The sequence below is a fragment of the Sorghum bicolor genome, chromosome 7 (genome assembly GCF_000003195.3).
Source record: "Sorghum bicolor cultivar BTx623 chromosome 7, Sorghum_bicolor_NCBIv3, whole genome shotgun sequence".
Taxonomy (NCBI): domain Eukaryota; kingdom Viridiplantae; phylum Streptophyta; class Magnoliopsida; order Poales; family Poaceae; genus Sorghum; species Sorghum bicolor.
Genome location: NC_012876.2, coordinates 63,740,476 through 63,760,246, shown reverse-complemented (window position 1 = coordinate 63,760,246; position 19,771 = coordinate 63,740,476). Strand labels below are relative to the sequence as shown.

General features: G+C 46.8%; 4 protein-coding genes across 4 annotated transcripts; all 4 read right to left on the bottom strand.

The window, feature by feature from the left end:
- LOC8064016 (plant intracellular Ras-group-related LRR protein 4) lies at positions 2,702–6,472 on the bottom strand. Its single transcript, XM_002444717.2, has 3 exons — positions 4,914–6,472; positions 3,730–4,643; positions 2,702–3,626 (listed from the first exon to the last, which is right to left on the bottom strand). Exons 1-3 carry the CDS (start codon positions 5,596–5,598, stop codon positions 3,489–3,491), a joined length of 1,737 nt encoding a protein of 578 aa, XP_002444762.1. The 5' UTR covers positions 5,599–6,472; the 3' UTR covers positions 2,702–3,488.
- LOC8064015 lies at positions 8,960–12,828 on the bottom strand. Its single transcript, XM_002444716.2, has 2 exons — positions 12,145–12,828; positions 8,960–9,506 (listed from the first exon to the last, which is right to left on the bottom strand). The coding sequence occupies exons 1-2, from the start codon at positions 12,322–12,324 to the stop codon at positions 9,333–9,335; spliced, it is 354 nt and encodes a 117-aa protein (XP_002444761.1). The 5' UTR covers positions 12,325–12,828; the 3' UTR covers positions 8,960–9,332.
- LOC8064014 (pentatricopeptide repeat-containing protein At2g03880, mitochondrial) lies at positions 12,555–15,171 on the bottom strand. The gene has a single exon (XM_002444715.2). It carries the CDS (start codon positions 14,945–14,947, stop codon positions 12,848–12,850), a length of 2,100 nt encoding a protein of 699 aa, XP_002444760.2. The 5' UTR covers positions 14,948–15,171; the 3' UTR covers positions 12,555–12,847.
- On the bottom strand, positions 15,193–19,392 carry LOC8055167 (aminoacylase-1). Its single transcript, XM_002444714.2, has 5 exons — positions 18,897–19,392; positions 17,815–18,267; positions 16,910–17,047; positions 15,674–15,913; positions 15,193–15,562 (listed from the first exon to the last, which is right to left on the bottom strand). The coding sequence occupies exons 1-5, from the start codon at positions 19,323–19,325 to the stop codon at positions 15,449–15,451; spliced, it is 1,374 nt and encodes a 457-aa protein (XP_002444759.1). The 5' UTR covers positions 19,326–19,392; the 3' UTR covers positions 15,193–15,448.

The following is a 19,771-nucleotide window of genomic DNA, read 5'->3' as shown; positions in this document are numbered from 1 at the left end:
CTGATGACGACTACCGGCCCATCTTCCTTCGGATTGAAAATAACATTCAGAATGGTGCTCAAGCTGCAAAGAATAATATCCGACATACCTTGGAAAAATTGCCATGGGAACTGCAACCCTAAGCTTTGGCACTTGCTTTTTGGAGGCCAACCACCATAAGGAGGAGTGCGGCTGCTGACAAGTCATCAGATAGGCGAGACCGAATGCTCCCAGAACCCTGCGCCAGACTTCCCTGCTAAACACACATCCTACAAGCAAGTCAAGTGCTCGATAGTTTCAGGCAGCTGAGAGCAAAGAGCGTATTCATATCAGAATCCTGCAGGCCATGCCGTTTCCGCCGTGCCCCCATCCAACAGCGTTTGTGGAGCACCAACTAGAAGAAGAATCTGACCCTTGGCAGCACACTTGATTTCCATAGTTCCTTGGCCCCCAACAGCGTGCAAGATCCCAGCAACAGAGCTTTGTATGCCGATGAAGCCGAGTACACCATTCTAGGCACGGCAGAGAAGAGCGCAGGCGCAAGCTAAACTGACAGAGTGAGTATAGAAACATAGAGTAATTAAGCACCTTCGACTTTGAGGGAGACCTCAGTGCTCACTACCTTCAGCGCGCTTTGGGATTTTCATCAAGGGGGTGGGGGGGGGGGGGGGGATTATTCCTGACGCCAGGCCGCTGCGATCCAGGTGCTGTATAGGATTACACGGTGGAGAACATGAGTTATATTTGGGCATTTAGAAAGAATAAACTAAATGGGAGTGTCATGGATGGTCAACCTGAAATTCTTGCATTCCTCGTTCAGCAGATCCAATCCAAGATGGCAATGACAGTACAAGAGGCGAAATAAAATGAATGGGTCCATTGAAGACGAGATTTCTTGGAGTAGGTTTTCAGGCAGGCCAGCTTAAGCGTTACTGAAAATGGTGCTAAAGCCGTAGGGTACATGCGGCGAATCCTGATGACATGGAAGAACAAGTTCCTCCACCTAAAGACTGGTGTGAGCTTGATTATTTCTTCCCTATTTTTTTCTCTTTGTGTTTCTTGTGGGCTTTGAACAATTCCTGTGTCATGGTTTGAATATTATACAAAACAGATGAGTCCCCGTCGTCTGTTTTGAAGCCATAGAGTACATACGGCTTTGAAGCGTTACACAAAACAGGGGAGTTAGAATGGATGTTATAAATTCAGTAACAAAAAAGACAAATAAGAATGAGAATATTTCAACTGTTTTGACATTTGAGTCCACGAGAGAACCTTTTATAGCCACTAGAATCCAGATGGGAGACATTTGTCAGCAGTGCTGGCAGTGTGGATAGGTACGTGAGGTTGACAGTGCGTCTAAGTGTTATTTATTCTAAAGATGGCGTCGAATTGTTGTTTACCTGCAGACAAGGCACAACAACAGTAGTATATGAACTTGTGTGAGACAAAAATACTGTTATCTGCAAGCTACCCTCGATGAACTTTGTTGTCATGACTAATGACTTATGAACAATGATTAACTCCCTCGGTTGTGTTTTAAGAATTATTCGATAAAATCTTTGAGCAAATACATTTGTTGCAATGTAGATGCGTGGTTCCTTACATGTACCCTAAAGATAGTAGTGGTGTGCTTACTTTTTTTGTTAGTTGAACGTTGAATGTTCTTGTGTGCTGTAAGCTTGTAAGATCCTAGTATTTAAAAGCAGTGTAATGGACAAATGTATTAGTTGGAGAATGCAGCTAAAGCGTTCTCTCTAGGCCTATTTATGCTGGCAATGGTGCGAGGCATATTGAGAACTACGTAGACATTTTGGAGACTGAAATGTTGACAGCTAAGAAGTAAGAAAACAATCTGCAATCAGTCAATGAAATACAGCTCGCCATGACGACCACCTGTCCATCTTCCTCTCGGGTTAGCAAATAAGATGAAGGTAGCAATGAGTGTTTACTATTTACCACCTGACTTCTGTATAGCACACTCCCTTTAAAACTCATCTGGTTAGCACGCCTACCTTCTCTCTGAGACTCCGACATGCTAAAGCTCAAGCTGAAACAAATCGTACGATCCCACTGCTTTCAAGCATGAATTTGCGCATGACATTTGCAAGGTGATTTTCAGGATTATTGGACATTGCTTAGATTGCAAGTCCTGCCAGAATTTCATGAGTCCGCCAGCAAACAAGAGCGGGGCCCACTTCCAGCCATCCAGATCCATGGCGCTGAAGTCAGGACCAATCAAGGAAACGGTGCTTGGATCTGTGTGTGAGAAGCAGCTGGCGTGCATGCATGCCAAGGCAAGGCTTGCAAGCTTCCATGTCCTCTCGTCTCCACGGAGACGTCGCCGTCGTGGACAGGGATGAGCACTAGCTTCTGCATCCTGGAAGAAAGCATCGTCAGGTGGCCGGTTCGCCGGCTTCGTGCGCGGGTGGGGCCGCGTCACTGCTCACTGATGTTGCAAACTTGATTGGATCCGGATTAAGACCCAAGATCCCTTCGGATCAGTTGAGGAATTGAGCCCTCTAACCCCCTTCGCTGATGTCAGTGTCTGGTTCCTGCATCGAAAGTTACTCAAATACTTTAACGATGCCATTGCCATGTGATGTGTTCATTCAGATATGTCATATTGCACAAACACCGGGTGCATCAACATCGAACCATCTGAAATCAACAATTATGACCCCTTTCGAGCGCAAGAATTGCTGAGGAATTTCACATAAATCAGTTTTTTTTACAGAAAAAACTACATTCCAGACCCTTGTGCTGAGAATGCTGCTTATAAGGCCCCAGATTACAAGAGAGAAGAATCGTATCAGATAGAAACATGTAAAATCTATAAAAAATAAAAATAAATAAAAAAACTTTTGTTTTATGAATCTCTACAGAAAGATTGTAGCACACTGATTATAACAGACACTTCTCAGAATGCACTAAATAAATATTAAGGAATACAAAAAAGGGGGGGCCAATAAAGTTTGACCGTCGTTCCTTAAGATTTGACTGCAGCAAACCCAGCCATCTGGTATCTTGCAGAATTCTAGTCCTAACTTTAGAACTTTAAAAGAACATATATGGTCAAATAAAGAAAAAAGATGATCTCTGAAAACAAATCTTATAAATAACCAAAGGTCTTCGTTTCACCGGATGCATGTATATTATGCATATTGACAAGTCTTCAGCAGTCTTCTAGGTCTCTTTACACAGCTGCCCTCGATCATAGGAAAAGGCTGAGAGATTACACAACTTCCAGATTCTTTAGCTGAAGCAAAACTCTTCCAGGGGTTATTCAAAGTTGAGCTGGTGTGGTGGAACGAAGAGTGAGTAGGTTCCATGAAACCTGAGCATCTTGGCTCTAGAGGTGAAAGCTGCAGCATCGTCCAAGGGAAAGCTCTGGGCATCACATCTTGTTGACCCATACAACAGTAGCCATTGATGATGATGCACCCATTAGTTCTTTTCAGAAGCAAAGGGTTGAAAAAACAGCAGTTTCATGCCATCAATCTCACAATAAATCACGACGCTATCCGGTCGTGCTTTCTTTTGTTAGGCCGGGAGAAAAAGCATAACTGAACCCAAGTCTTCTTTGTCTTCGTTGGTTGTGATCTTGTGGCTTTCTTGGTAACATATTCACTCATGTATTGAACAGCAGCCTACGAAACAAGAGAAAGGGAAAAACAATAATGAACAAAAACCTTGCCACAAATGGCCGCTAACATATATAGTATTTCAAAAAAAGCAAGTAAAGAAAATCACCTGAGCTCCCTTTAAAGCTACATCTCTTGGTGGCACTTGCAGAGGATTCTCTTCGGCACGGAGCACACGGAGATGCTGCAGGTTTCCAAAAGAATCAGGAAGCACCCTAATCTGGTTATTGCTTATATCCAACTCTTCCAGCATCTCAAGGTTCCCAATAGAACGAGGCAGGGATTGCAGGTCAGCAAAATTGTTCCCGACGTTCAGTTTAACAAGAGAAGTAACGAAGCAGAAGTTCTCAGGAATAGACTCAAGCTCATTAAAACTTGCATCAACCTCCTTCAGCTTTGTGAGAGATGCCATTGTTGTTGGAAGCCCCCTAATACTGTTGTATCGCACAGAGAGGACCTCCAGAGACTCTAGCTTCCCGACGGCCTCTGGGAGGGCCTTGAGGTGATTGTAGCCTGCCCGCAACTCCACCAGTGACACACAATTGCCAATAGTGTACGGCAACTCATCAAGGTTGTTTGTCTCGACAATTAACTTCTTCAGATGTTTGAGGCTTCCAATTGCGTCAGGGAGTGAGGTAAGATGGTTTGCACTCACATCAAGCTCCTCAAGCTTCACCAACCTACCAAGACTTGGCGGCAATGATGCAAGCTGATTACCCCTCAGGTCGAGATATATCAGGTTAGAAAGATCCCCAATCGAATCAGGAAGGTGAGAAATTCTATTAGAATGAGCATCAAGCTTGGCCAAAGAAGAAAGCCTCCCAATTGCTTCTGGCAAGGTCAATATCCGATTCTCCGAAATATCAAGGGTGACAAGTCCAGTGAGTTTTCCAATTGAATCAGGGAGCCACTCGATCTGGTTCATGAGTTTGCCTTGCAGGTTGAGATCGCGAGCGCCCTTCTTTGCAGCCACTTCAATCATACTAGCTAGCTTAATGAGAGTCAATTTCTCGTTGCCATCACCTGCAAAAGCCAATCATGAAGCAAAGAATCAATAAATACGTACAAACTTGTACTACATACTTCCAACAGCCACCCAATTATCACAAATCATGGACTAGTTGGTAGCTAAGGAAATTCCACTTTGTCTCATACAACAGAACAATGCATATGCTTCCAATTTTAACTCACTAAAGCTCTAAATGCTAGCAACAATTTACATGAAAATACATCTAAGCACTCCACTGGATCACAAATTTGGAAACAAAGCAGTTCAAGGTAGAATGGGCTCACCATAACCATCCGCACGAGTCGCCACAGAGTTTGCTGCAACAGCTCCTCGCGGCATATGAGAGCTCCCTGCCGCACCGCCGTCGTCCCACACTGCAGCCTTGGCCTTCTTGACGTAGCTGTCGTCCATGGAGACACGCCCCACGCCGGTCACCATCCTCTGCGCGCTGTACCCATTAGCTCCCATCGACGAGTAGCGGTCAGTGCTGCTATCCGCAGCCACCGCTGACGACGACGCGGCGGAGGAGGAAGACGAAGCGGCAGCGGTGGTCACAGCGGCCTTGGAGGCAGTGACGCGCGGCGCGGCGCGGGTGGAGCTGGAGCTGGAGCTGGACGGCACGCACTGCGACGCGCGCTGGATGAGGTCGTCGAAGAGGCCGTGGAGCGCGTCGAGCTCGAGGAGCCTCGTGGCGTCGCGCTTCTGCTCCCGGCAGTGGAAGGCGGCGAGCGCGCGGTGCATCTCGAGGGCGACGCCGAAGAGCTCGTCGGGGACGGCGGGCGGCCTGCGCAGGCGCGCGACTGCGTCGAGGCGCGCCCGCTCCTCCCGGTCGGCGGCGTGCGCCAGCGCCTCGGCGGCCTCCACCTCCTCAAGCGCCGGGCGCGCCGGCAGGGAGCGGTGCAGCCGCATGATCTCCCCGACCACGCCGTCCACCGACCCGAAGGCCGCGGCATCCAGCGCGGTCCCCATTCCTCGACCGACGACGACGACGACCCCCCTCCCTCCCTCCCCACTCGCAGCAGCTCAGGAACGGAACAGCCCAGATCTCTCCGCTCCTCTCCTCTCCTGTCCCTCGGTCGGTCCCTTCCCACGGTACGGCACGCAACGGGATCCCCGCCCTCCTCCTCCTTATGTAAGCCTCGACGCGGCGCCCTCGCCGCTGCGCTTTCCCGCGCCCATCGTCGCCATCGCCAACCGCTCGTCACGTGGCGCTCGTGGGCGTGGCCCGCCCCACCACTCTCCCTCCCGCCTCGGATGCCGCCCCCGCCCCCCTTTCCGGATAAGAACCGGAACCACCAGAGCCCAGGTGTGCGACGCCGGATCACAGCACAGCTCGGCGTCCCCGCTCGGCCGAAAAAGAAAAAAGTCAGCTTTTTCCGCGGCGGCGGTGACCCGATCCAATCCAACAGCGCGAGGTGGACGTGGACGGCTCGCAAGGGGAACGAAAATCCGGAACGAGGAACTCACACTCGCGGAAGAATTGCCGGTCCGGTGGGGAGGTGGTGGGATTAGGGAATTGGGGAACTCGTTCACGGCTCACCGAGGTAGGTCACGGTCTGTGCAATGCGCAGGGGGGCGGACGGAGCGCGGGGGCGGTGGGCGGTGGTCGCCGTGGGTGGTTCTTGGTGCGTGGCTGCCCCTGGTTTCTGGGGGCGTTTCTCGGGATGAGGGGAATTGGGTACAGCTCGCGTTGGCAGCCAGGGGAGCGGGCTCGGCGCGGGGGGGTCACGTAGAAATGGAGCCGGGAGCCCTGCCCGGGCATGGCCGCATGGGAGAGGGTGAGAGGGTGCTGTGCTGTCCTTGTCCCGTGACGTCAGTATCGGATCGGCTACCGCCTTGGGAGGGACGGGGATGCCGCCGGGTGGGTCTTGTATCCTTGTTTGCTTCGCAAGGAAGAAGAGAATGGATGGATGAAAAATCGTTGGTAAGGTTGGTGTGTAGATTTTGGTGGCAATTTTGGCGTCTCTTTGCTTGGAGTATGTACTTACATTACATTAATCGCCCGCTCTCGCACGTTGTTTAACGGTGTCCGAGGAACAAGATGCCACCACCTTGATCATGGTGCAGGTTTCTTTGCGGTGCCCAGTGGTTAATTAATTAATTAATTAATTCTCCCATCCACTGTCAAGGTAGTAAACTGGAGTGGGCGATTAGTTAATTATTAATGACCATTTACCGACACTACCTCCATCCAGTGTCCGGAGAGGGAGGAATCTCTCGGCCGCCTCACATTCCCAGCTAGATTGGAGTTTCATGGATCGATGATTCTCTGCTGCTGCCATAACCATGAGTCCATGATCCAGCACGGCAGCAGCAGTGGTAAAACTCTGGGCCGGCTCGTGGCCTGGAAAAGGCGAATGAATGATGGGCAAGCAATCAGTCAGTCCCCAGCCGGCAGTAGCGCAAGCATCGGGTGGGGCGGCGGGGCCACGTGCGGGCGGAAGCCTCCTCGAACCGCTGCACGCAGCGACGGCGTCTGGGCAGGGCCTGCGTCCGGTACTCAAGTGGGTCGGGTCGGGTAGAGATCCAAAGTAAACTCATACCAATCCAAAACATACATACATATATATATATATATATATATATATATATATATATATATATATATATATATATATATATATATATATATATATATATATATATATATATATATATATATATATATATATATATATATATATATATATATATATATATATATATATATATATATATATATATATATATATATATATATATATATATATATATATATATATATATATATGAAAGTCAAATCCAAACCAAATTATACATATATATATATATATATATGAAAGTCAAATCCAAACCAAATTATACCATGATTTTAATCATCCACACCAAACCATACCACTTATGCGCTAGATCCATTAAAATACATTTCTAACCCACCATTTCACTGGCACCTCATGCTATTGTTTATATTTAGCTATAAACAAAAGCAAAAAATAAATAGATAGAATAAAAAATCATTGTAAATTCTATTATTTACAGTCAAACCAGTTCAGCCCACTTTAATAGAGCCCAAAACAAACTGGCCCAACAGTATTTTCAGTGTGTTTCAATCCAAACCAATATGGCCCAGAAGTAAAACCAAACCCAAAAAAACGCGGTTTTAACCGTTTAGTGAGGTTGCCGGTGCGGTGCGTCCTCCCTGCCTGCCTGCCTGCCCCTGTGGCCCCCGTCGTGGCCTGTGGGGGACGGGGAGCTTTGCTTGCCTCGCCGCCGGCAGGCGCGCATGGGCCAGGAAAGCCAGCCAGCCACTGCCCCCCACCACCATTCCACCACTCCCACGCCACGCAGCACGTCGGCGAGGGGGGACACGCGCGCGCGCCCGGTCCGCTCGCCGAACTCGCAGCTGTCTTATCTCCCTAGCTCGTCCGTCTCGTGTCGTGGCCCTGGATCCATCGCCACGGCTACCAACAGCGTTCGCTGGCCTGGAATCGATCACCGAATCATGCATGCATGCAAACCACTTGCCACGTCACTCCACGCGAAAGGCGCCCGTGCTGGTGTCCTCCTCCCTCCCACTGGCGCATGGGACCGCCGATGCGTCCGGCCCACATGGCAGCCACACGACCATGGTGCGGTGGAAGATGTAGCATACTATACTAGTATTTCTCTCCGTGGATGGATGTGAGGACTCGCACTGTCGTGGCCTGCACATGGCTGCGGGCATCCACTGCAGGAGTTTCAGATATATAGAGAGATCTCTGGCTGCGCGCGCAGTTCGTGCAGAGCACCAGCCCTCCTACTCCTACTCCTATGGTGCTGACGCAGACGCTGCAGTCTCCATTCTCACCAGCACGAGTTGACATGCAGGAGCAGGAGCCAGCCAGCGCCGCATGGATCTGCACGAGCACGTACCCATCGCTTCGATTCGCCTAATCACTTTGCCAAAACAGTGTGACGTGTCTGATGCTCTTGCATGATTTGGCCGGTTGCATTGCATTGCATTGCATCGCATTTCTTTTTTTTAAAAAAAAAAAAATGTACTACCTGTTGTTGAATACTACTCTGTGGTGGAGTTGAGGCGAACGGGATTGGTAGGGCAGGCAGGCGGTTGAGGCGCAGCACATCCACACGCTTCGACAAAACACCTCTGGCTTTTCAGGTAACGGTCCTTGTCAGGATAGGATAGGAGCTGGGGGGCCCCCGTCGTCATTCAAGATAACAATGTCGCCATCGCAAACGTCCCAGTCCCCCAAACGGGGAAACCTACAGCCTACCGTGCCAAAAGACGACGAGAGTTTTAAGTCCTCTTTGTGGCAAGGTTTTAAATTGTGTTATCAGTTCAGTGAAGAAATCGTGTCAAAGAGGATCTCATATCTTGTTATGCTTTCACATCCAATCTGGAAGAAGAGACCAACTCCCCTTTCGAACAAGCAAGTTTCAGGGGTAAAACACTGAGAGACAGCAGGATTTTACCTTCTTATCAGATGAACAAAACAGAGGCCATCAATTCTGAAGTTCATGCTACGAGCAGTGACCCCATGACAGCTGAATCATATGCTCAGGTCGTGCGCTGGTTCAATGCCCATATCAATGAGGATGCACGATGCAGTGAGTACCAAACTAACAAACCAACTCGTACAACCGCAGCCTTCAAACTGAAGATTTCAGTGTAGTACTACCCGTGGTTAATTCATCAGTGTCGTCCTGTCATCCTAGGTCACCTCTCACTTCTTCGCCTTGGAGAACCGGAGGCACCTGTACTTCTCGCCGCTGACGGTGATCTCCAGGGCTCCGTCCTGGTTATCCTGATTCGAAGCCGTGCCCATGAGGACGCTCTTCTCTTTCTCCAGGTTCTCCCTCTCGACCTTCAGCCTCGCCTCTTGTCTCGCGATCTCAGCCTGCCGAAAACAAAAACAAAAGCGTGCCATGTCAAATCATGGGTCTCAAAGGTTGTGTCAATGATGAAGAAGAGGTACAAGGAAAAAGACCAAAAGAAAAAAGAGTTGGACGTGCGAGTTCAGCAGATCCTCTAGTTCACCTATGAAAAATGGTATCACAAAATGTTTATTTCTTCACAACCCACTACTTGGATCAATTGTCTTTATTTCTTAGTCTTCACTTTACCTAAAAGATGAATTCAGGTAAGGATGTTGTTGTGTCGGAGAAGTGGGCAATTTAATTGAAGTCTAGGACAATCTCCATAGCCTAAGTGAACACCTCACTGTCAATCATGGTCTTTTCGTCATGAGTGTAGTTATCTCTTCTTTTGCATGATAGGATTAACTCAGTGTCATCATGAGTGTAGTAGATTAGGTTTATCTTCCAGGCGTAAATCTGATCTGTTGATGATTATGACATCCATCTTGCTCATTTGATTGCTGTTTATCCAATTTATAGACTAATATAGTTTGCTCACCAGAGTTTGACAGCATATCCAGCTTGCAATCAGATTGCATGAGCAGTTTCATTGTGGTCACACCAGAAAGGTCTCTTGTGATGCTGGACATAAACCTAAAAGGTATTTTTAATTATATAGCCTGAGGTGATGAAAATTGAGACCTATTAAGTCCTTCAATGCTGAGGTCTCCAAGCAACCAGAACACACTACACAGCAACATCCTTATAAGCTGGAAACAGAGCATCGAATCAATATGGGTATGGGGACTCTCTACGCAAAACAAGATTGGTGTATCCCTACCTAGCAGGGCCCAAACACTCATCTCTATATACTTTCTTACCCCATCTGCCGACCTGGTCTATCCAAGAATGGAAGAAAGTCTTCCTAGTGCCAGCCCACTCCTACTGTTACCCGTGTAGGAATTGTTTCATCTATTGCACAATACAGGGACACTTTCCTGCCTTGTGTTGTTTCATTCACATTAATGGATGAGCAGCTCAACTGTTAGGACAACCTACAACCCTGTTTCCACCATTGATGTAGACCCTTGGTGGGAAAGATACCGCTCTCATCACTCCTCTGTGGCCTCACTAATCACTTTTGATGGGCATCATCGACCATCAGATGATTAAGACTGACTTCCATCTACGCTCAAAGGTTGAGTCTTCCAGTCAAATTTGCTTCTTACCTCAAAGGAATCCTAAGAAGTTACGGAAGAAGTTACATATTCATATTGTTCATGTGTTGAGAAATGAGAACCGGATTTCAACTCTAGAGTTCAAATTTCCCCTTGTTCCAAAGTATATTGGAACCAGGACCATGTTTGGTGCATCTTTTTCTTTAATAGAATATCTCTATTACGTTACCTTGACCTGTGCTGATAATTTGTGTCTTATATAACATAAATCAACAGTGTTAATGTACTCCCAATTCATTGCTTTTCCTTAGAAGAATTTATTTGGCGACACCTCACCTATCACCTTTCTATAACTGACTAGCCCACTATAGCTCGGTACAACAATTACATTGTCAGATAATACAAAGCAGACGCCAACTTAAGTTTCCATCTTAACATATATGTTGCACAGTCATGGGCGGAGCCAAGGCCCGGCCACCCTGGGCCAGTGGCCGGGCTCCTCTCCTGGCTGCTGCAAACACCATTAGCTACCTGACTTTTCTCGAACAAAACAAAAAGCTATGTACAGACATTCTGCTCAAAAGAAAAGATGTTTCTAAACAAATCTCAAAAAGAAAAGTACATACATTGATGAGGAAGTGCAAAGATGAGGTACGGAGCAGTCACTGCCTAGGATTTTAGTGATTATTTTAGTTTAAAACTTAAAACTATTTTTTTGTCTAATTTTGCTTGTGTATTATATAATTACATAGCTTTGTTATACACTAACAAATGCTAAAAAACAAAGATAGTCCGAGGTCGTCATATTTCTCTTTAGTGTCACATCATCTTTTTACTAGTTACAAACCATATGATTTCTATGTTGGGGTGATGTTACTATTAGTACGCCTTTTTGTCTTGCCCAGGCTCTATGAAATTTCTGGCTTCGCCACTGTGCAGCACAGTTTTAGAGGAAACAATGACTTCTACTTAAGAAGTCAAAATGGATATTCAAATTTTGAAATATAAGCCAATGGATATCTAATGCAACATTTTATTTTCTAATCTGTGTAGTATGGGTTAGCACTACTCAAAAGAATCAGTACATGTGCTTTGCAGGCAACTCTTATATTCTTATCTTCACCCGACCTATCACCTCTTTCTGGTTTCTATACTCTCTACGGAACTGAAACACACCAGCTTTATTCCCCTTGCTGCCTTCGGTGACAACTAGAGTGAAAAGCAAGGAATAATCTCTTACAGTGTACTTGTTTGGCATCACAAGAAACTGAAGGACAGTGCACATGCAAGCTCAGTGTCATCTCAATCATATTTCCAGCGAGAATTGAAAATGCATCAGCGATCAGATCATCAATACGATTCATATATCACAAAAAACAAATCGAAGTGGTTCCGTGTTCGTGATCATGGAACAGCTGACAGTAAAAGATGCTGGCCAAGACGAGATGCGGAATGGATGGAACGGAGAACTGAAGGTTAGGGGGGGCGGGAGTCAGGGTACCTCTCGGCGGGAGAGCTCGGCCTTCCACGCGGCCTCCCGCTCGGCGACCTCGCGCTCGCGCTCCGCGATGTAGCTCTGCATCTCCCGCTCCTTCATGATGCGGTCCTGGATGTCCGCGTCCAGTGCCTCCTTGAGCTCCATCACGAACTTGTCCACCACTGCCTTTATCCGCACAGACATCTCGCTTCGCCTCACGGGCACCGCTACAACCAGCAACGCCGCTCCTCCCTTGCACTCTTGCTATCGGCGCCGTGTCACCGGCAGGCGGCAGCTTCCACGCACCTCCCGTGGCCGTGGGTGGATGCCGCCGGAAACCTTAGTGTCGTTTGTTTCGGGTCGTTTGCGCCTGTTGCGATGCAGCGCAGATGAGGTGGACCAGGGAGAAGAGGTGGCCCAATGGGCCTTTCATGGGCCATGACTTCTGTTTGCTCCCTTTACTTACCTTTTTTTTTACTAATTAATCTTCTTTTTCCTTTGTTCTTTTTGACTAGAAGACAACATTCTTTTCTAGCTCTTCTTTCAATAAACAGCATCTAGATAATTCTGGCCATTAGTGAACAGAGAGGACATTTCTGTATCTACTTCCATAATAAGGATCAAAGAATGCTTGCAAAGATGTGGTTGTCTTGTGTCACCAATAACCACAACCTCATCACATGAGGCCAATCTGGAACAGAACAACAATACAACATACAGTACCTGGCTACCAGTAGTCACCACAGGAGCAAGCTCCATCCTGGAAATGGTGGAACCGAACAGGGTCCCTGATGATGATCATCCTGCCTTCGCTCTTGGAGACAAGCTTCGCAAATGCGTGGCAGTCACCACAGATCCTCAGGTTCTTCATGATTCTGATAGGCTTCCCACCTACCGCATGCATTGTTCCAAATGCGATTGCCATCTTCTCACTGTGATATTTCAGCAGATCTTCCTTCTGCTCGATTGCGAGGTCCTGCAGCACAAATTCTGTCTGTGGAACATAACCAAGAGCGCTGATCCTTCCGATCAACCGGTTCAGCTCCTGAACTATGGTGTCAGAGCATGGGTGTGATAAGTCCCCAGCAATGAACACATGGACATGTTTTTCCAGCTCAATCCAGCTTCGCCCTGGTTCTTTCTTCATACCTCGGTCCCTCATCGCTTTCCATGACTTCTCAGCATCTGTCCATTGCCTCAGATCCGCATATGTGTTTGACAACAGTACACGAGCACCTTGGTCGTCAGGCTCCAGTTTAAGTATTTCTCTGGCTGCATATGCTGCGAGATTGCCACTTTTATGCATCCTGCAAGCACCTAGGAGAGTTCTCCAAATGACTGCATCTGGCTCAAGGTTCATATCACGGATGAATTCCACAGCCTCATCGAGCTTCCCGGCTCGACCAAGGAGATCAACCATGCAGTTGTGGTGTTCTCTCTCAGGTTGAATGCCAAAGAGCTTCTTCATGGACCTAAAGTAGTACCAGCCATCTTCCACTAGACCAGCATGGCTGCAGGCAAAGAGTACTCCAACCATCGTTATGCGGTTTGGTGCCACTCCTTCAGATTTCATCAAATCAAAAACCCTCAATGCCTCAGCGCTTTTCCCGTTCTGCGCCAAACCAGATATCATGGTGCTCCATGAGATTACATCCCTCTGTGGCATCCTGTGGAACAAGGCCTCTGCATCCTCCAAGCTCCCGCACTTGCAGTACATGTCTAGAAGCGCATTGTGAAGGATCAAGTCCCTCTCATACTTGAGCACATGAGCATGAACCTGCCTCCCCGCTTCAAGCATGACCATCCCGGTACACGCCCGCAGGACGCTCGTCAAGGTACCCTGGTTAGCTGAGAACCCAGCATCCTTCATCCTCATGAACAGCTCTATCGCCCCAACCCCATCTCCACTCTGTGCGAAACCCGCAATTATTGAATTCCAAACGACCAAATCTCTGGTCACCATCTCGTCAAACACACGCCGCCCACCGTCCAAATCCCCAAGCTTCATGTACGCGTCGATCAATGAGCTCCGCACGAACACATCCGAGTCCAACCCTACCTTGACCGTGCTCGCGTGCAAGGCCGCAAGCACCCCCGGCGTGCCACACGCACCCAGGACACTCGAGAACGTGTAAGCGTTGGGCGCCACCCCGTCCCTCCACATGGCCACCAGGAACCTGAGTGCCTCCTCCTTCCTCCCGTCTGCGTTTGCCAGCGCCGCGACGACAGTCGTCCAGGTGACGACGTTCCTCTCCGGCATTCTGTCGAACAGCCTGAGCGCGTCGTCGAGCAGGCCGAACTTGGCGTACATCGAGACGAGCGAGTTGGAGACGAAGATGCCGCCGCCGGCGCCACCGCTGTAGTGAGACAGCTGTCCGTGGGCCTCGACGTGGCGGTGGATGAGCCGGCCGTCGCCTGCCGTGCCGTGGCGCACGCAGAGCTTGACGAGGCGGGTGAGGGAGACGGGGTCCGCACGGAGGCCTGCCGCGGCGAGGTCAGGGAGCAGCGCGAGCGCGGCGGGGAACGGCCCCTCGACGCAGAGGCGGGAGAAGATGGCGAGGGAAGGGTGCGGGGGCGGCTGTGTGTGGACGGGGCGACTGCTCCGGCGAGTGGCGGCGAGACGGTTGCGAGGGGGACGTTTGAACAGAGACTTCATTAGAACTCGAATGGGATGTGACATGCCGCTTGAATTTGAATCATGTAAAATAACTTTTTTCCTTTCATGAGAAACCATGCGAGTTGAATTTGAATCATGTAAAATAACCTTTTTTTTCTTTTTCATGAGCAACCATGCTACTTGAATTTGAAACATGTAAAACTTTGACATTCTAGTTGGGGCATATAAATGTACAATGCACTTAATTTAAGTCCCTTTTCAAAGAAGAGCACTAACCCGTTCTTATTATTTTCTCCAAATTTAAACTGAGGATTTGATTCCATTTACGAAACCACAAACCCTAAATAATCCATCAGTATTAGAGGTTCACGAAGAAAAAAAAAATCCGTGCATTGGCGACTGTACAGGCACTCAACAGCTGAAAAAGAATGGAAGCAATGCAGGGGACACAAATATCACAAGCATAAAACAGAACAGGATATTAGCAGAAAAAGTTCAGTGCATAGTGCTAGGTTTATGCAACGGCGAAACCGCAGCTGCAGTATGGATTATTCAGAGTGTTTAATTTTACTGAAAATGTACAAGGTTCATGTAATCGTGTTCACTGTTTCAGTTTTGCCGTTGGAGCAGACACGTAATCAGCAGCTTTGCCCAAACATGATTTCAGTGCTCCATTTGAGCTTCAAGAATTGCATCGAGGGTAAGGTCATCTCATAGCTCTGCCCTCGATTCTTCGTCTCTGGCTTCATCGTTGTGAGTGGCCAGCTCCCTGATGATCGACTCGTATACCCCAATTCCTTTGATATACTCGTCTTTGCTTAGGAACTGCAACACGTGAAACTTATGAGTTAAGCGCAGAGGTACAGATAGCATTTATGGGAGGGGAAAATGTAGAACAGACATTAATCTTTCAAAAAGTGATAAAATGACACAGACCTCGTTGTGATCGTGGAGCAATACTGGTGTGTTTGCCATAGGAGAGAAACCGAATGCTGGTAAACCAATCTTCCGGAAGTAGCGAGCATCTGTAGAGGCAGGAAATACCTCCGGTTTACCGAGTTTACCGCCAGCTTTCTTAACAGCTTCTCCAAGCACTGGCCACCATGGGTTCGAGCTGTCAGCAGGTGTGAAGGCTGGCTTCCCAAAGTTGTCCAGGACAGAACCCCTCTGTTTAAACTGTCAAAACAATTGTCCGGAAGATACATAATTGGCTTTTTTCTGCTGAATTTTCACAGGTTTTGCTGAGAATGCAATACCACTTGCAGAATCTAAGTTAAACATCTGTTTCGGCCAGCAAAATGCAATTGATCCTTGCTGCAATTCATGTGAATTAAACTAGAATCATTTTTCACCAAGAAAGTTTTTTAGGGTTCACAAATTAAATGTCCATAGATCTCATATGTTAACAAACTAATTCAAAAGATAAACGTCTAACTAAAGGACATATTAAAAAAATCATAAATTCTGACACAACGCATCTCAATGATTAGCCCACTCCATTTACTGAATGGGAAGTATAGGACATCAATTTCAAAGGATGATAGAAGCGGGAGTTCATTTTGGTCATGGTATCAAGAAATAAATCCTCAAATGGCCCCTTACACAGCTAGAACAGATCGGTTTTATCGTTTTTGATGCAGCAAGTCAGAGAAAACCAAAACTAAAACAGATTATCTAGATGAACTGATTTTTATACTACAAAATACAAGAAAAAGGATCCTGGAACCTGGCATACAAAGGTTTGATGGAACTGTAATATGAAAAAAGAGCAGCAGGATGCTTCAAAACTCATCTTCAAGCATTCTAAAAAGTTGTTGACTTAATTCAGTAACATTTACATATCTGTGTATCTCAACTACTCACTCCATCCTGAAATATAAGGGATCCGAGCATTTGAAAATTGTCCCTAAATATAAGGCATTGAGGGTAAATTAAAACTCCTTTCAGTAATTTGCCCCACATTCTTCTTTCCCCACCTGCAGACCAACAAAGCCTACCTGCACTGATGAGTGGTACATGCGACTTTTTCTATCTCCCTTAAATTGTACTAAAATCCTAGTGTCCCTTACATTTTGGACAGAGGTAGTATAATACAACTCAAACTCGAAGTCTCCAAAAAGAAGTCAAAAGTAACTACATGGCATCAGAAACTGAAACAAAACAAAATCATACCTCGAAGGTCATGTTGCGTGAGGAAGGTGCCCATTCTTCAATAAGGCGCCTCTCCAGTGCTTCAGTATGAACATCAGGAGGCATCCGGATGTCAAGACCTACCTGTGCTTCAGATGGTTGGAGATTCATGACAAAACCCTGAGAGAAGAGATGAACCGATTAGTTTGATATATAACATGTGTTCACTTTGAGTGAACCTGATGAGGAACTATTCCCAATTTCTGCAAAAGGAAATGTGTAAATAGCTAACAGTTTTATGGACCCAAGAACAAAAGGTACATGTAAAACATCAAGCATGATTGTCATCTCAAAAGTGCATTTCTAAACAATAGGAGCTTTAAGAATGGCACTAATGTATACCATATTCTAAATGAGTGTAATTTGAAATACCAATGTGTATCTAAAAAAAGAATTCTGAGAATGAAGCTACTCATGAAAAATTAGGTAGGAAAGAGGAACAAAACAAGTTATGGTGGATGAATTACAACATTCCTAGAAGACAAGAAGAGTATATAACCCAGGCATAAAGTCCTCCTTTTAAAACAGATATATAATTCATTTATAGATTATTGAGTATATAGGTTGAAACTGAACTCACAGTACATGGAAGTTTCTTAAACATGAACAAAATCTATGTGTACAACAGATCTTAAGCACACAATAAGAATCCCAAAATTTTTAGTGGGTCGATTCTTCTAAGTACCATATAAGAAACAAATGTATCCTCTCATTTCCAATTAATGTGATAGGAAAAGCTGGGACGCAAAATCACATCAGCAAACCCTATGGATTGAATTATTAAGGTACCACTATTTGTTCAATGGATCTACTAAGAGCAAGGTACAATTACTAGAAGACTGAAACAGCAAATTAACACATAATAACAGGAAAACAAATCTACTAACCGTTGGTGTCGGTGTGCCAGCCTTCAGGTATGCAAAATTCACTGACACAACATCCCCTTCAGCCTTCTGCCCAGACTTCACTAAATCAAACTGCGATGTTCTGAATCTCCTGATAGCCTCCACGCTTTTCATTAAATTCTCCATTGCACTGCCATCATACAACTTTGCACCATGCCCTGGTGCACCCTTTGCTTTTATGGTAAGCCACCAGGGGCTACGCTCTGCATAGAACACCCGATACTCCTCCCCAGGAGATGGAAGCCCTTCGTCAAGCACTAACCCCACATTCATATCTTTGAACTCCTTAGATGAAACAAACAGCTCAACACCATCATGCCCACCAATCTCCTCATCAGGAACAAATATTACATGAATAGTTCGATCTGGAATAAATCCTGAAGAACGGAGTCGGCGGATGGCTTCAAGGTACTGCATCCCCACGCACTTCATGTCCTGCATTAGACACAGGAAGTCCAAGGAAATATTAGACTTGATAAACACATAAACCTAGTGGATTTTACAGCTTTGTAGCTTTCAACCTTTTGATTAAAAGCGTGATTGGGAGAAAAAATATATATTCTAAGGGAGCATGCATATGGCACTAAAATAATCAGTTGATTTTAACAAACAGCTTAAGATAATAAATTTTCGGATGAAGAAAGATAACTTCTAATTCTAAGTGAATTCATGGTAAAAATCTAATGTATTCAGCTTCACGCGTTAACTGAACTGGAGTCCTGGAGATAAAGATACACGCGGTATTATTAAACTAAACATCTCTAGCATTCTAGTTAGTACAGCTAAAATTTGGTATTTACAGTTATCATTTATAAGCAATTCCAGACACAAAAGCAAGCAGCATGAGCAAATTCAATTATAAAGATCAATTCATGCAGGGCACATGTATACAAAGCCAACTATCAATTAAGGAATCTAAGCCAACTGGTAGATTAGTAGCTAAAAAATGGACTTTTGGTACTCTTGATGATTGTATATGCTGCATGGGACATGTATACAGTTCAACACTGAACAAGCAAAATTTGTGGCTTTAAGTAAAAGTGTCGGTAAGGAAGTTATGTCACCTGGGAGCCTCGCGCATAGATGCGACCGGACGCCTCATCGAGGGCGGCGGAAAAGGGCGGGTGGTCCCACTTGCTCGGCTCCGACGGCACGACGTCAGTGTGGGAGTTGAGGAGTACGGAGGGGAGCGACGGCCGCCGCCCGGGCCACCGCAGCAGAAGCAGGGGCTTCCCGGCGACGAGCTCGAGCGTGCGCGCCTCGAGCCCGGCCTCGGAGGCCTGGTTCCGGAGGAAGGCCACGGCCGCGGCGTAGTCGGGCGCCGGCTGCGCCGTGTCGATGCGGAGGTACTCCTGGAACCGGGAGATCGCCTCCGCATCCGGCGACGGCGATGCCGCCCAGGCGAAGGCGAGGAGGGCGAGGGAGAGGAGCAGCGTGGTGGACGCCGTCGCCATGGAAGCGGGGCGGTTCCGTGTAAGATTCTTGGTTCCCATGGCGATGAGAGGGGTTGTGGTGGCTGGGTCACTGGCAGCGAGTGGCGACGGCTGGGGATGCAGGGTGATGGTGAAGTGACGTGGCCCAACATCTTTTCTCTTTTGTTTTTGTGAAAATTGAGATTCGTGCGTGATTTTTTAACTGATCGGTGCAGCGGCGGGTGTATGGCTGCAACAGCTGCTGCTGTAGAAATCTACGACGAACAGATTTGTATTCCACTACTACAACCTCTTCCTTTATAATGATGTGGTAAGAGCACTCGCCTTATATGGTAATCATATTTACAGTGGCAATGGCAACTAATAATTAACACTGCAATAGGGGTGTCATCAAATATGCTTTTATAAAAGATGGCCAAAGATGGCTTAGCAACATACGTACATGGATCAATATATTGCAAGCTTAGGCCTTGTTTAGTTCCCAAAAATTTTTGCAAAATTTTTCA

Excerpts from the sequence above, each read along its gene's own strand:
- LOC8064016 (XM_002444717.2), bottom strand. The coding sequence starts at position 5,598 with ATGGGGACCGCGCTGGATGCCGCGGCCTTCGGGTCGGTGGACGGCGTG. Across the intron at positions 4,644-4,913 it reads GACTCGTGCGGATGGTTATG|GTGATGGCAACGAGAAATTG; the intron begins GTGAGCCCATTC and ends TGGCTTTTGCAG. Across the intron at positions 3,627-3,729 it reads TAGCTTTAAAGGGAGCTCAG|GCTGCTGTTCAATACATGAG; the intron begins GTGATTTTCTTT and ends CTTGTTTCGTAG.
- LOC8064015 (XM_002444716.2), bottom strand. The coding sequence starts at position 12,324 with ATGTCTGTGCGGATAAAGGCAGTGGTGGACAAGTTCGTGATGGAGCTC. Across the intron at positions 9,507-12,144 it reads CCGAGCTCTCCCGCCGAGAG|GCTGAGATCGCGAGACAAGA; the intron begins GTACCCTGACTC and ends TGTTTTCGGCAG.
- LOC8064014 (XM_002444715.2), bottom strand. The coding sequence starts at position 14,947 with ATGTCAAAGTTTTACATGTTTCAAATTCAAGTAGCATGGTTGCTCATG.
- LOC8055167 (XM_002444714.2), bottom strand. The coding sequence starts at position 19,325 with ATGGGAACCAAGAATCTTACACGGAACCGCCCCGCTTCCATGGCGACG. Across the intron at positions 18,268-18,896 it reads TCTATGCGCGAGGCTCCCAG|GACATGAAGTGCGTGGGGAT; the intron begins GTGACATAACTT and ends TGTCTAATGCAG. Across the intron at positions 15,563-15,673 it reads TGCTCCACGATCACAACGAG|TTCCTAAGCAAAGACGAGTA; the intron begins GTCTGTGTCATT and ends CACGTGTTGCAG.